This window comes from Erpetoichthys calabaricus, chromosome 16 (genome assembly GCF_900747795.2).
Source record: "Erpetoichthys calabaricus chromosome 16, fErpCal1.3, whole genome shotgun sequence".
NCBI classification, from domain to species: Eukaryota; Metazoa; Chordata; class Cladistia; order Polypteriformes; family Polypteridae; genus Erpetoichthys; species Erpetoichthys calabaricus.
The window spans coordinates 53,486,946-53,501,087 of NC_041409.2; the positions used below are offsets into that span (position 1 = coordinate 53,486,946).

Genomic DNA, 14,142 nt, shown 5'->3' on the forward strand with positions numbered 1-14,142 from the left:
ATTATGAGGCATGGGGCAGACAGACTGTTGCTTTGCATTTAAACCTATGAAGAAGTTGATATGTTGCACAGCAGGTGGCATGCTGGACCAGTAGTATTGCTGTTATGTCGCAGTAAGGAAACCAGGGTTCACATCCCAGATGTTCCTGTGGAGTTTTCATGTTCTCCCTGTTTCTTGTGGATTTCCTCTGGGTGCTTCGATTTCCACCCACACTGCAAAGACATGCAGGTTAGGTGGATTGCTTATACTAAACTGGATCCTCACAAGTGTGCGTGTTGACCCTCTGATAGACTGGGACCTTGTTCATGGGCTGTTGCTGCTTTGCACAGCATGATTGCTTGGGTAGGCTCCAGCTGCCCTACAACCCTGCTCAGGATATAGAGATAGAAAGAACAGGCACTATATGATACATAGATTGAGAGAGAGATAGAGATAGATAGATACTGTATGAAAGGCACTATATGATAGATAGATAGATATGAAAGGCACTATACAATAGATAGATAGATAGATAGATAGATAGATAGATAGATAGATAGATAGATAGATAGATAGATATGAAAGGCACTATACAATAGATAGATAGATAGATAGATAGATAGATAGATAGATAGATAGATAGATAGATAGATAGATAGATAGATATGAAAGGCACTATATAATAGATAGATAGATAGATAGATAGATAGATAGATAGATAGATAGATAGATAGATAGATAGATAGATAGATAGATAGATAGATAGATAGATAGATATGAAAGGCACTATATAATAGATAGATAGATAGATAGATAGATAGATAGATAGATAGATAGATAGATAGATAGATAGATAGATAGATACTATATAACAGAGCCGGAAAAATGATAAGGCCAGAAAATGAAACAAATGGTCAAAACTGGAGATCAAAGAAGAAAATGACCAAACCAGACATGCTAATCCAAAAATCAAAGTCTAAAGTTCAAAGCAATGGTCAATCCCAAACAATTCCCAAAGTAAAGCGCATAGTTCACAAATAAGGAACATAATCTCAGATAATGCTAGGGCTGCTCAAGAGTATCGTTATATGGTGGTGCTGATTATGCCACCATCACGTAAACCTTGTGCATCATGGAAGGATTCGCATGACAACGGGTGACATGTAAACCTCAACAAAGTGGCACACAACTATAAACTTCAAAGCAAAGACTCCAAATTAAAAAATGATGCCAGAAAACAATCCCCTGATTCAAAAAATGTATAGCTTATTTAATAGCTGACAAGCATTAACAGCAAGTAGGAATTATAAAATATTGTTTTTCTTGAAGTTTCCATGTTTCATTATTTCAGCGTTTTGTTTTCTTTTTATGAAATAATGTTTTTCTTTTATTATATGTTCTTTAAATATTTAATTTTTAAATACTGCATTTCCATGTTGTGGCACGTGGCTGGGGGTGGTACCCAGCCGAGACGCCCAGAAGGACAGAAGGAGGGCTTATGCCTCCTCCGGACCGCCAGGGGGTGTCCTTATGCCTGGAGGACTTGGGACCCCGACACTTCCGCCACACCAGGAAGTGCTGGGAGGAAGAAGAAAATGAGACACCCGGAGTGCTTCCGGAAAGACAGCCAGCACTTCCGCCACACAGGGGCGTGTCAGGGGAAGATTGCCGGGAACCACCTGGAGCACATCCGGGTGATTATAAAAGGGGCCGCCTCCCTTCATTCAGGGCTGGAGTCGGGTGGAAGAGGACGAGGTCTCAGAGTGAGAGTGAGAGTGAGAGTGAGAGTGAGAGTGAGAGTGAGAGTGAGAGTGAGAGTGAGAGTGAGAGTGAGAGTGAGAGGAGAGAAGGAGGCGGCCTGAAGGTATTGTGGACTGGCCTGGACTATTGGGGTGATTGGTGCTGTAGCACTGGGTTGTGCATACTTGGACTGTGTGCATTGTGTAAATAAACGTGTGTTGGGACTTTAAAATGAAGTCTGTCTGTCTGTGTCCGGGCTATTTCCGACAATGTGTAATATTATGTTCTCTCATGTCCCTTGTATTTTGTGTGTGCGGGGCCACCCTGACATCACCACTCCTAGCCCACTCTCTAGTTGCTTAGGTCAGAGCAGAGGAAGCTCAGAAGTTTTCTGTAGTGATGATAAGTTTTGTGTTTTCTCTGATTTGAACTATCGGCATCCATCAGCTTATGTCTGGGTTATATTCTGGCATTGGCATATCTCAATAGTTATGAGGGAGAGGTCTAATAAACTCATTCAGAACCTGATTTTCATTAAGCACTTTAAACAAACTTAGTGCTTTTGCTGTGATCTCCATGGTGTTTGTGGGATATGGTTCTGTTTCTGGTCGTCAATCCATGCTGCAACCAGCTTCTTCATATCAGCTATAGGTCTCTTCTGCTGCTTCATTGAAGCTGCAGTGACTCACTGATGTATGTAAGCCAGGAGATGTGTTTGAAGGGTTTTCTAACTACTGCATCTGCGTTTCTCCCAACGCTAATCACAGAGCTGCTTTTATGCCAGCTTCTCCAGGTAGTCCTGCTTTCTGGGACTGATCTTTGCCACCTGAGGAGCAAGTCCTTCACGGGTGTAGACTCAAGGGTGCTACACTGTTATGGATTTCATTGGTGCAGATCCTTTACCAGCCGCACTAATCTTGTCCTTGTTATTCAAAATTGTCATTATCATAGAGCGGGACAAGCCAAAGTCACGTGCGATAACATTCACAGCTATGTCACTTTTGGATTATTTGATAACTTTTACCTTAGTTTCCGAACTAATGACACCTCTTTTCTTCTTGGATTCCTTAATAAACTTGTCATGATTATGCACACAACTTCAAGAAAATATAGAAGCTATGAAATGCACACAGAGCTCGTGCCTGATATGCTACGAGACTGCAACAAAATGTTGCAACAATACAGTGTTCTTTTTTCTTAGTAAATAAAGAAAGTACACATTAACATATAACAATAAGGAGTAAATACATACCGTATATACTTGTGAATAAGTTCTCCCGCAGATAAGTCAGGGCTTGATTTTACCGTATAATTTCTGGTATTTTATAATGTCGGTCATATGAGTCGAATGCGGAAAACTCACTCTATTGGACCAAGAGATAATGATATGCTAACACCCACCCGAGGGAGTAACCACGGAGCCCACGGCCTTTTTTCTATGTATTGTGTCTACGTGACCACACGGTAATACCTGAACTATTCTGAAGTGACATTTGCACTGTTTTGTGTTTTTTGTATCTCACACCCTCATACACCTTTATCGTAAGAGCTTCCCTTATCTACGATGGAGCATTCGATCAGAAGAAAATATGAAGCTGGTTTAAATTTAAAAGTCCTTGAAGTGGCTGCTGCAACAAAATTTGATGCGTCTGAGAAATTGATGTGAGATTGGAGGAGGCAAGAAAATGTAAAAAAAAAAATGTGTCACATTTTGAACGAGTGTATACGTTGGGGTCTGATTTTATGATCGATTCTGCTTATGCATTGTGTTTTTAGGTGCTGTTTGCTTTAGAATTGCCCTGGACACAACTCCTTTTGCTCCTCATTTATAAAGATAATTTTGTGCATGGTCAAAACTTTTATCTATCATTGTTCCCTTTCTCTTGAGATGCACTCTGAATTTGAGGGTCAGTTAGATTATTTTAACAAGTTAACTACTTTCAGGCTTGCGTAGGCTGGGGCAGGCCATTAAGTTTGCGATTAAGCCATTTGGCCTGTCTTATGGAGCCTTTAGAAGGCCCCAAACTCTCTCTAGCTCTCTTCTGACTTCAGACCTGAACATTAACTCTAATCAAAAATAAAAAAAAAGAATGCAAGAAAGAAGTTTGATAACGGGGGATTTCAAATAGCATAATTAGTACTTTAAAATGACACAAAGTATGGTGTTATCTCTGCAAGTTCAGATCCCTTGGAATTGTCCAGGTTGTCCTTTACATTGTTGTCTAGTGATGCATCAATACTAAAACTTTGACTTTGGTATCAATACCAGCTTTTGGACCTCAGTACCTGTACTAAAACAGTTCAGAAATAAATAACAGATAAGTCCACAACGCCATGTCTTACTCCAGCCTCCCTGGTGCAACACAGAATTGTGAGCCGCCTGTTTGTGCTGACCTACGCATCACTTCTCTCTCAAAGCCATGAAGGCCAGCTTGTAATAAATGGGGTAGGAGTTTCAGGGGGTTTGTCCCAGTGAAGTCTCAGCTGCAATAAATAGTCAGGGAGGTTTATCCTAGTGAAATTCTGATCATTTTATAAATATAAATGTTTAAAAAGTAGGGAAAGAGTCCTTGGGGACATTTACGATTTACCTGGTCACATAAAACCTTTTTTTTGTGGAAGTGCTGCTCAGGAGTGCAGGGATACTTTACATTTTAGGAGTCATCCCCCTCCCAGAAGTAAGCTTGGAGGATGAGAGACAGGTTTTAGATTTATGAGCCCAGCAACTGTGTCTGGGACAGGCCATTAAGAAAGAAAGTTATTTAAAGTCAGACAATGAAGAGACAAGAGCAGACCAGGTAATGACCTGAAGAGAACAGATCAGAGATGAGCTGACCAGAAAGAATTGAGTGTAAAAACAAGTTTATGTGCCACCTGCAACTACACATCTAGCATTATCAGGTTGCATGCTTTGCAAAGCCACATTCTGCTTGCTTTTGCTTATGGCACTAATTTTAATGTTAAAGATTAAAATTTACTATCTATAATGCACAAATATATGTGTAATCTTTTCTGCACATTCTGGTACTCTGTCTAATTGCCTGGGGTTACAGATATACAAGGAAGGGTGAAATTTTGAACTACAATAGCAGTCAAACGTGACAGTGTGTTGAGAGTATGGGCTTTGAGAAATTCTGTTAACATCTACATGATAAATAATATAAAAGGGAGAACAGGGTCACCTTAGCACCCTAACACAGTGATCACACATTCCTGGGATTATCTGGGAGAGAATAACAAGACAACAGTCAAGACAAATATTACAAAACGGCAGCACCCATAAACAATACAAAATGGCATTATGGGAAAATCTTAAAAAAAATGTAAAGTTTTCTCAGGAAGGAAGAGAGCGAAAAGTAAATATATCTAAACAAATTCTTTGACTTAAAAAGCCCAGTTTAGCAGCAAAAATGTTCAAAAAACTCCCTACAATAGGTACGAAAAATTAACAAAATACGGAACAGTGGTTACCTGTACTAATAAAAATACAATGCAGACAGATGATTGCTGCTTGATGTCAACATCTGAAAATCTCTCCCAAAGAGGACCTTTACTTGTGAGCTCTATGTCTGCCACGGCCACAATGGACATGTAGAAACCCAAGCAAAGCATTTCTTCTTACCTCTCTGACACTCGTAAACATCGCAGCATTCTCCAGGTGTTCCTTTGCCCTCAGACATCAGAATCAAAAGGAATCCTTCCGGACAGGTCTTCTTCACGCATGCTTCTTGGTCACACACACATTGCTGAGAGGCTGTTGGGCAGCAGCTGTTCTCTGAGACTAAATCCTGCCTAAGAATAGAGTCTGCTGGGCAGTCAGCTTTTAGCTGATCAGGACACTTGACATCAGAACACTTCAGCTTACCTGAAAATACACCAAAATTAACATGATTCAAAATGAGACAAAAGGTCAGTATAGCACAAAGATACAAAACCTCAGGCCACTGTAAAAAACAGAAGAAGCCACACAGTCAGTAACACAGGCAGTCGCAAGCAACAATAGTCATGAGGAAATAGATCACTGCCTACAAGTTTTAACTAACTGTTTAAGAAACAGCACATAATATCAGAACAAAACCCAATCAAATGAAAATAACCAAGTAAGTAGCATGCCCCAAACACAATCCAGCAAACCTTTACAGAAAAGAAGTACTATTCAAAGTTATTTTTACTTTAGAGAAAGGTTAAAAACCTATTTGTGATACTTTGACATATTTGGGATTGGCTTTGAAATAATGTTAATACCTTGATGTTGAGGGTCGTCTCCAATGTATCTCTCATTCTGGTTTACAGAAACTGTGTCTCAATGTCAACAGGTCACAAAGCCTCCAGCAATAAAGATACTGCTTGGTCACCCGACTTACTAACCCAATTGTTACATTGATGAGAAAATCACTTCTTAGACACGCATGATGTGAAACTCGAAATCTTCGTTATAAATGAAGCTTTACCATCAGGAGTCGCCACACAGTTGAATAGTAAAGTTAGATGAGTTCATTCAGTTCGGTAGTGGGTGATACACATGCCTGCTTCTTCTTATTCTTCTGACTGATCCCATTAGGGATTGCCACAGAGGATCATCTTACTCCATGTCTTCCTGTCCTCATCATCTTGTTCTGTTACACCCATCATCTGCATGTCCTCTCTCGCCACATCCATAAATCTTCTCTTAGGCCTTCCTCTTTTCCTCTTCCCTAGCAGCTCTATATTTAACATCCTTCTCCCAATATACCCAGCATCTCTCCTGAGCACCTGTCCAAACCAACGCAATCTCGCCTCTCTGACTTTTTGTCTCCAAAACATCCAACCTGAGCTGACCCTCTAATGTCCTCATTTCTAATCCTATCCATCCTTGTCACACCCAGTGCAAATCTTAGCATCTTTAACTCTGCTACCTCCAGATCTGTCTCCTACCTTCTGGTTAATGTCACCGTCTCCAACTCATATAACATAGCTGGTCTCACTACCATCCTGTAGACCTTCCCTTTCACTCTTGCTGATACCCGTCTGTCGCAAATTACTCCTGACACTCTTTTCCACCCATTCCACCCTGCCTGTACTCTCTTTTTCACCTCTCCTCCACAATCCCTCTTACTCTATACTGTTGATCCCAAGTATAGAAACTCATCCACCTTCACCAACTTTACTCCCTGCGTCTTCACCATTCCACTGACCTTCTTCTCATTCACACACATGTATTCTGTCTTGTTTCTACTGACCTTCATTCCTCTCCTCTCCAGAGCATATCTCCATCTCTCCAGGGTCTCCTCAACCTGCTCCCTACTTTCGCTACAGATCACAATGTTATCAGCAAACATCATAGTCCATGGGGACTCCTGTCTAATCTCGTCTGTCAACCTGTCCATCACCATTGCAAATAAGAAAGGGCTCAGCCGATCCCTGATGTAATCCTACCTCCACATTGAATGCATTCCGTCACTCCTACCACAGACCTCACCACTTCCCTCGTACATATCCTGTACAACTTTTACGTACTTCTCTGCCACTCCCGACTTCCTCATACAATACCACAGCTCCTCTTGAGGCACTGTGTCACATGCTTTCTCCAGGTCCACAAAGATGCAATGCAACTATAAAAATTGCCATTGGCGTACCACAGAGAGCTTTCATTTCTATGGTACAAAAACATAACATATCTTCCCTATGACGATGTGGAAAAAAATAAGCCACATCATTAATTAGTAAAAAGGCTGTTTTTATGACATCAATAGATTCAGGACTGTTATTGGATTTGTAAATGCCTTATGTGATCCATTCACAGTATATTAAGAGCCACCTCAAATCTATCCCCTCTTATTTGACTTACACCGTACATGGCTATAGGTCATTTTTGATAACAGCACAAATTTCACTGCATAGGACAATGAACAAAGGTAGGATAAGAGACAGATGGTACTGTTATGTGTCTAACAATTACTATTTGTTTTGGTAATTAGCAAAATTATTAATTAGCCTTCATTTGTCTTTCAAACTTCCTGAAATGCATGATCAGAGTTGCCAAAAGGACAAAAACTAGCCTGCCTCTTACATCATGGCTATTGTCTTAAAATATACATGAAAGAAAATACATATTTCTTAAGTTAATATTTCCTACAGAAGTCAGCACATTTTGCGGTAGAAACAAATTAATAGAACTGAACAACAATATCTCTCCATTAACCTTTAAGGTGGTGAAACAAAATCGATGGAATTGCATAAGGGTGTGATGACTGTGAGGATGTTGTACGTTAAATGCAGTTTTAGCCGCCATGGACAATCGATGGGTGCCTAATCAACTGTTTGCCATTTTCAACATATATTGACCCAATGCTGCAAGAGAGGTGCACAGAAGATTGTGTACTTCATTTAATGTGCCTTCACAGAGGAAGAATTTCTTCTCTAGTGGTTTGAGAAATTTCAGTCTATTGATATTGCGAAAGACGTTTGTTTGAGTCACTGAGAACTTCAAAAATAGCAGAAAATACCAAAATGGTGACACAGCCCATAGAGTGAAACTCTCAGCATTTAACAAAACATCACTTAGTGGCGTTAAACATTTCAGACTGGATAAGTCTTTTTCAAAAAAGAAATACCCAGGGCTGGATTAAGGGTACATTTCACCCCTAGGCAGACTCCAAAATAGAGTTGCTGTTTTAGATTTGTACGGTCGAAAACGAAACTGACATCGACCAGCTCCCCCTTGGAGGTCAGCGCCCTCACGATCGTATATAAAACAACTACGTGGCACCCTCTTGGCTTATGTGTAGAGTTGGCGCTAGAAATACCACTTAAACTTTTTTTTTAGAAATAACTTAGCTACTTAACTCAACATTTTTATTTATCTTATTGTAAATTTATTTAGAAAATTATATTGTTAATAGCTGCACTTGCTTGAAAAAAACATTATTATTATAAAAACAATGTTATTTAAGGTAAGGTAAAGAAACTGCGTTGATAAATTCATTTTTTTATTTCTTTATTTCTGATATGCCAGGTTGTCCATAACCATAAGTTAAGCGTTCATCCATACTACTCTTTCAAAAATCACCTCATCCTCGCATCACAACTTTTATGATGTACAGGTTATTTCTCTCTTATAGTAAGCATTTACTCTAGCAGTGATAAACCTCAGGAATCTGCCTCTCTGTTTTGAATGATACTTATTATTTTATTACTAATATGTTTGCTTTGCATTTTTCTTTTTAGCAGTATTCATGTGAGAAACAGTGCTTAAATGAAAACAAAATCTTCTTGTGTTTTTTCATATAAGCCATTGCTATTTGTCTGTTTATGGCTCTGCCTCTATCATGGTAATAAATCCTCTTCTTGGGTTCAGTATGGCACTTATTTTATTTGATTCCTCAGACAGAAATGTTTAAGAACCCCTAGCTAATGTATGACTTCATCAATTATGTGGTCTAATACTGTACTTCTTCATCTCATTCTTTTGAATTAACACTACACTAGTTTTCAAAAACCAATTAGCTTTGACCCCTCAGGAACTCCAGTCTTAGGGTCTAATTTTTCTACATGGCTCCTGATAATATGCCATCCCATTTCTGTAAAGTCACAGTCCCTGCAAACCATATTGTCTGTCACCCGGTGGACAATGTTGTTTTTCTGCTACATCTCTTAAAGGGTAACACAGTCCAACTCCATCCACTATTGCACTGTGTTCTCCTAAACTACAGACTGCTGGGTAAAGTCACCTTCTATCAATTCTAATGTTTAAAAAGAGCAATATGGTGCAAGTTCTCTCAACCTAGTGCCATTTGCTATCCTCTCTTGGCAACAATGTGTCTTGACCTCCTACCAGCCAGGTGAGGCCTCTTTCTGCTATTCAGAAGCTGGGAGTCTTCTTGTGTCTGAAGCAACAATTTTCATACAGTGGATTTTCTGCCATTCTTCTCTACAGATCCACACAGGTTCTGTCAGGTTGGATGGAGACCATCAGAGGAGAGCTATTTTTTGATCTCTCTAGAGATGTTCAATTGGGATCAAATGAACACTCTGGCAGGGTCATTCAAGAACTCTCATAGAGTTAACTCTAACCAATTCTTGTGTCATTTTTGCCTAATCCTATTGGAATGTGAACCATTAGCCTTTTCTAAATTCCACAACACTGTACTTTGCATCAGCACTTCTCCGTTTTGCCCTTATGAGTACCTGGTACTTACTGCACGTGTACCCATGAAAGCCACTAGTTCAGGACACAGCCAACCTGTATTTAGAACTCTGTAATGTCACCAAGCTTTTGCATATCCAAGGGGGGCCCTATGTATCAGCAGACTATTAGTATGGCTGTTTAAATGTTATTCTGTGATAAGAATAATTGAAATCTGACAGATTGTGTAGTCACTGTATGGAAAAAGAAATCCCAGTACACCATGAGGAAGAGAAGGAGCAGACAATATAAGGACCTGAGGGGTAAAGACTTGGCTGATGCCTTGTTCTTTGTTGTTGGTTCTGACACTGGACTGTGGGCATCTAATAAGAACATGAATATAAAAACCATGGCTTCTATAATATAAACTACACCCAAGTTACAAACTCCAGCACGTTAAATGGTGGCTTGTTTGGTTACTTTGTTTAAGGATGTGTAAAAGCAGAATACCAATTATAAAAGCAGAACTGCTGAATAATCTAAAAAAACTATTTGAGTCCTGGGCTTTTGTTTGCACGGCTGTTTATTAGTTTCCAAGTACCTGTTCTGCTGCCCAGGCTGACTTTCAGATGATTCAAGCTGCAGCTCATCTGCAGGCTAATTCTGCAGTGCAATATGAACTTGAGAGAGGACATATTTGTAAGCTCTGACATTTGGATTTCCGTAAGATGATACGGATAAGTTTTGAAGCAGATGAGGAAAACTTTATAGTTGTGCTAACTGGTGCTTCACACACAGAGTTCAAAATCTGCTCCCTCAAAGATCAAGTTATTTATTATTTTTAGTTATACTAATCCATACAGCAAGGCATTTCAGTTAGGTGTCTGTTCCAGGGCGCAGATCTTACAGTAGGATATTAGCGAAGCCTGAAGCTGTCTGCCCACTGGAGGATATCAGCTTTCAAAATCATGTAGGTTTGGTATCCTTTATTTATTGAAGAAATTGATAAAGTCTGGCATCCATTATCAGATTAACTCTTGTCAAGACAGCAGAGAATACAGCCATCACTACTCTCTTGATAATAAAACCAGTGAGGGTTTACTTTCACTTTCGAACCAAAACACACAGGGAACAGGTGTCAGATTACAAGATCGAGTTACACTTATGTAGTCTGCTTGAGCAGCTCAGCTTTACAAACAATGAGTGCATTGTCACAGCTCTCCTTATGAGCAGATACAACAACAGCTTACACTCAAAGCTTCTTGTTTGCATGTGGGCCCAATTGGCTGCTATTTCAGCTCCATCTTTTGGGCTCATTTACACTTCACGGTCAGAACACGTACTCACACGTATCATGGCTGCCACGCATTCCCAGTGTTCATCTGACGCGTCCTCTGAGCACGTCCTCAGAAATTAATGTGACGCATGCGGGAGTTGCAGTACCAGCAAAAAGTCGTGTGGCGCAGTGTGATCAAGTCGGAACGTGACGTCAAAGTCTCTGTTTACCGTCTACATGTGACAGCAAGCCACTTTGAGGATCCTCCGGTAATGATGTGCGCGCTTCCATGTTTGATGAATGGTTCAATGTGGTGAAGCAAAATGCCAACATACAAATGCACTGGTGGTGCTTTTATATTCCCCATCATAATGACACGATACATTTTCAAAGTCTCACATACCATCTTCTTTTTTTTTTGCACTTTCACAGCAGCATCAGAATGTATGGCAGAGTATTTGAGCCACTGAGAAAAAAATGAAGGACATGGTGAAAAGGTGTATTTTGCGATTAAAGTGGATATTTCGGGATAAATCTTGAAATGTCCACTTTAACCTTGTAGTTTAGTTTATCATTAAAGTAGACCATTGTAAATGTCATCTTAAAACTGACCCAGTTGTTAATCGCTATGTGCTTCTGGGGCTTCCTCCTGACCTGACCTGACAGCAGCAGCAGGCAGCAATCGCCACACAGAACACATTACATTTATGATATTCCAGCTCTCTGCACATTTAGAATCCTTAGATTTATACTTGATATCATGTATCATTTTAATGAAAAGCATTAAAGTATGTAGTTACATTTCACAGATAAGTCGTTAACTTCATTTAAATAATGAATACTGATAATTGCACATGTTGTGGCAGCACGGTCTGCCTTGCAGGGAGTCACGTCAGTGGTGTTCCCTGCCTGGAGTTTGCATGTTTTCCTGGTCGGTATCCACAGTATGTTTTGCTTCGAAAAACATGACATTTTGAGGGATTTGGTGACATTAAAATGATGCTAGTTGTATATGTATGCTTGCGATGAGCTGATGCCCCATTCTGGGATTTTGTTTCTGTCTCGTGCCTGATGTTTGCAGGAATGGGTGCATCTCCAGATTGATGGATGTAATCATTAAACATCCATCCTTTTCAGAGATATTGCGGAAAGGTGTCCTCGGAATTTAATGGGTGTTTCAGGCAATTCACAACACAGTGAAGCTGAACCAGTTCTCACTGTGATGATATCTCACACTGCCACCTGGTGGAGTCTTCCAGATTTACATAAAGTACGTGTGCAAGTATAAACAGTACAAAGCTTGCATAGCAGTGGCGTCCACAGGTGCAGGTGTCACGTCGCATGAAGTATACACCCGGCCTTAGTGTTCAGCAGTTATTACACTGAGACCTTTGAGGCCCCGCACATTGAGTGTCAAACCAACTTAATCCAAATCAGGGTGGGGATGGGGTCTACCTTGGCTGCAATGGATGCAAGATTGTGGCCAGTTTAGAGTCACCAGTTCACTTACTTTGAACATTTTTGGGGATGTTAATGAAAACCGGGATACCCAGGAGAGAAAAACAAACAAAAAAATATCACAAAGACACTGAATGTATGAAGGGCAAAGACCGAGTGTGGTACGCAGCAACACTAAACACTGTGCCAACATGCTGCCCCATATTATACTTATAGGTACTGATTCACTGTAAAGCTGTTACAACTATCAGACATGAGCGACTTCAGAAAGCATTCATAGTGATGTGCACCAGTCCATCATTCATCTATAAATACATTTAAACTTTACGGATGTGTTCTTTTTTAATTTGGTAGAATGCCTTTATAGGTGCATCCACCCATGCCTTTCCTGAATCTTCTTAAGGTCTTCGTTTGGGTGCTTACCCCAGCAGTACAGGCCTCAACATAGGAGTATACACCACCTTCCAAAAGTCTTCAGATGCTTCCACATTTTAACATTTTGTTATGTTTCAGTTTTGTCTTAAAATCATTTAAATTTACTTTGTTTTCTTACCAAGCAACACTCAACACCCTAGAATGATAAAGCAAAAACAGATTTCTGGAATTTTGGCAAGTTTTAAATTGACACTCATATTGAGACCCTTTACTTTGGCTCGAGTACATAACATTCATTTTGCTCCTCATTGGGATGGTTCTACACCTTGTTTGGAGTCCGCCTGTGCTCAGTTCAATCGATTAGACTGATAAGGAAAGGCACACGCCTGTCTTGAGAAGGCTCCACAGATAACCAAAACCAAGCCATGAGGTTGATGAAACTTTCTGCAGAGCTTGGAGAAAGCATTGTGTCGAGAAAGAGTTCTGTGGAAGCCTACAAAAAATTCCGGCAGCACTGAAGCCTCTCAAGAGCACGGTCAACTCCATAATTTTTAAGTGGAAGAAGTTTGCTGCAAATGTAACTCTTCCTAAAGATAGCTGCCCAGCTGAACTGAACAACCATGGGAGAAGGACCGAGGTAAGAGGTGGCCAAGAACCCAGTGGTCTCTCAGGCTGAAATCCAGAGAACCTGTGTGGAGATGGGAGAAAATTCCAAGGAGGACAACCATCACTGCCACATTCCACCAATATGGGTTTTATGACACAGTGGGTAGACAGAACCACCTCCTCAGTAAAAGACACATGGAAGCCCACTTGGATTTTGCAAAAACGCACCTAAATAACTTTCAACAACTAGATTCTCTGGCTTAATGAAACCAAGGTGAGTGTCATGTGTGGAGGAAACCAGGTACCACTCATCACCTGTGCAACAGTCAAGCATGGAGGTGGCAGCATCAGGGACTAGGAAACTAGACAGGGTTGGGGGAGAAAACCAAATGAAGTAAAGAAGAGAGAAATCCTTAATGAAAACCTGTTGCAGAGCGCTCTGGTCTTGAGACTGGGACCAAGGTTCACAGAGCCAAGGCAGGATTGACATAGGGACATCTCTGTGAATGTCCTTGAGTGGTCCAGCCAGAGCCCAGACTCGAACTCAGCCAAACATATCTGGAGAGAACTGAAAATAGCAGTCCATCGATGAACCTGACAGAGC

The 14,142-nt window shown here is 40.4% G+C and overlaps 1 protein-coding gene across 2 annotated transcripts in view; it reads right to left on the reverse strand.

Annotated features, from left to right (window-relative positions):
* Positions 1-14,142, reverse strand: part of LOC114666789 (cysteine-rich motor neuron 1 protein-like) — a 180,936-nt gene that overhangs the window by 76,671 nt on the left and 90,123 nt on the right. For both annotated transcript variants that reach the window (XM_051919849.1, XM_028821788.2), the window contains exon 2: positions 5,342-5,584. In XM_051919849.1, coding sequence (XP_051775809.1) covers positions 5,342-5,584 — 243 coding nt within the window. The remainder of the gene's footprint in view (positions 1-5,341; positions 5,585-14,142) is intronic.